At 43.6% G+C, this 1958-nt stretch overlaps 1 protein-coding gene across 1 annotated transcript; it reads right to left on the minus strand.

The window, feature by feature from the left end:
* Positions 1-208: 208 nt before the first annotated feature.
* LOC104244728 (uncharacterized) lies at positions 209-691 on the minus strand. The gene has a single exon (XM_009800206.1). The coding sequence runs from the start codon at positions 689-691 to the stop codon at positions 209-211; it is 483 nt and encodes a 160-aa protein (XP_009798508.1).
* Between the last annotated feature and the right edge of the window lie 1267 nt (positions 692-1958).

The raw sequence follows: 1958 nt of genomic DNA on the forward strand, positions 1-1958 counted from the left end.
TCCTGACTGGAGCATCTATGTCTCTCCTCTTCACATGTCTGAACCATCTCAACCTCAACTCCCGCAACTTGTCCTCCACATATGCCACTCCTATCTTGTCGCTAATAACTTCATTCATGATTTTGTCCTTCTTGGTATGACCACACATCCATCTCAACATCCTCATCTTAGCTACTTTCATATTCTGGACATGGAACTTCTTGAAGGGCTAACACTCAGCCCTATACAACATAGTAGATCTAACCACCACTCTGTAAAACTTGTCCTTAAGTCCAGGTGGCACACTCTTATCACATAAGACCCCCGAGGCGAGCCTCCATCTCATCCACCCCGCTCCAATACGATAGGTAACATCCTCGTCAATCTCCCTGTTGCCTTGAATAATCGACCCAAGATACTTGAATCTATCTCTTTTAGGGATGACTTGAGTACCAATCTTCATTTCCACTCCTTCTTCATGCATCCCATCACTGAATGTGCACTCCAAGTACTCAGTTTTCGACCTACTTAACTTAAAACACTTAGACTCCAGCATCTCTCTCCAAACTTCCAACCTAGCATTAACTCCATCACGTGTCTCATTAATCAAGACTGTGTCGTCAGCGAATAGCATACACCATGGCACCTCCCCTTCAATGTATCGCGTCAGCACCTCTAGTATTAAGACAAAATGGGCCAATAGCCGATCCATGATGCAACCCCATCTCCACTGGAAAATAATCTGAGACTGCAATCCTCGCCCGAGTCTTCGCTCCCTTGTACATGTTCTTAATCACCCTAATATACGCCATATCGCTAGCCTCCATACATCTCTATAGGAACTCTCCCGGGACTTTATCATAGGCCTTCTCCAAGTCTATGAATATCATATGCAAGTTCTTCTTCCTTTCCCTATACTACTTCACCAATCTCCTCACAAGGTGAATGGCTTATGCAGTAGACCTTCCTAGCATAAATCTGAACTGGTTCTCGAAAATAGTAACACTACGTCGCACCCTTCTATCCACCACCCTCTCCCAAATTTTCATAGTATGACTCAGCAGCTTGATACCCCTATAGCCATTGCAGTCCTGAATATCACCTTTGTTCTTGTACAACAAGGTCATCAAACTCCACCGCCACTCCTCGAGCATCTTCTTCCCCCTGAAAATGAAATTAAACAACCTAATAAGACATTCCAAGCCTGCCCACACCACTTCCTTCCAATATTCTACTAGGATATCGTCAGGCCTAGTTGTCTTACCCTGCTCATCTTCCGCATTGCCCCCTCAACCTTCTCGCTCCTAATACGCCTGCAAAACCCAAAACCCCTCTGACTCCCTGAGTTTTCTAACTCTCCTAGTACGATGTTCCTATCCCCTTCCTCATTTAGGAGTGTACGGAAGTACTCCTTCCAATTACACTTAATACCCGCCTCTTCCACCAGAACCCTACCATCTTCGTCTTTGATGTGCCATACTTGATCCAGGTCCCGCGCCTTTCTCTTCCTAATCTTGGCTAACTTGTAAGCTTTATGTCACCTCATTTTCTCCCAATATCCTCATACAATTGCTCAAAAGCTGCAGTCATAGCCACCGTGACTACTAATTTTACCTCTTTCCTTGATAACTTATAATAATCCCTACTCGTCCTCTGCTCATCCTTATCTGTGCCCCCCATTAGCTTCAGATGAATTGTTCAAAATGAAAGAGGGGAGGGGAGAAACCATTCTGGAGATGTATACCAGGCTCACTGTCATTATCAACAAATTAATATCTCTTAGAGAAGTGATTTCCCGCAATAAAATTGTGAGGAAAATTTTGAGCATACTACCTTCTTCATGGGACAGCAAAGTAAATGCAATTATTGAAGCAAGAAATCTGAATATAATGACTATGAGCTAAACCTCAATCAATATCGCCTAGATCGATAAGCTACTAAACTTCGCAAGACAAAGAACCTGGTACTTAAAAGAACCC

Source organism: Nicotiana sylvestris, chromosome 9 (genome assembly GCF_000393655.2).
Source record: "Nicotiana sylvestris chromosome 9, ASM39365v2, whole genome shotgun sequence".
Taxonomy (NCBI): Eukaryota; Viridiplantae; Streptophyta; class Magnoliopsida; order Solanales; family Solanaceae; genus Nicotiana; species Nicotiana sylvestris.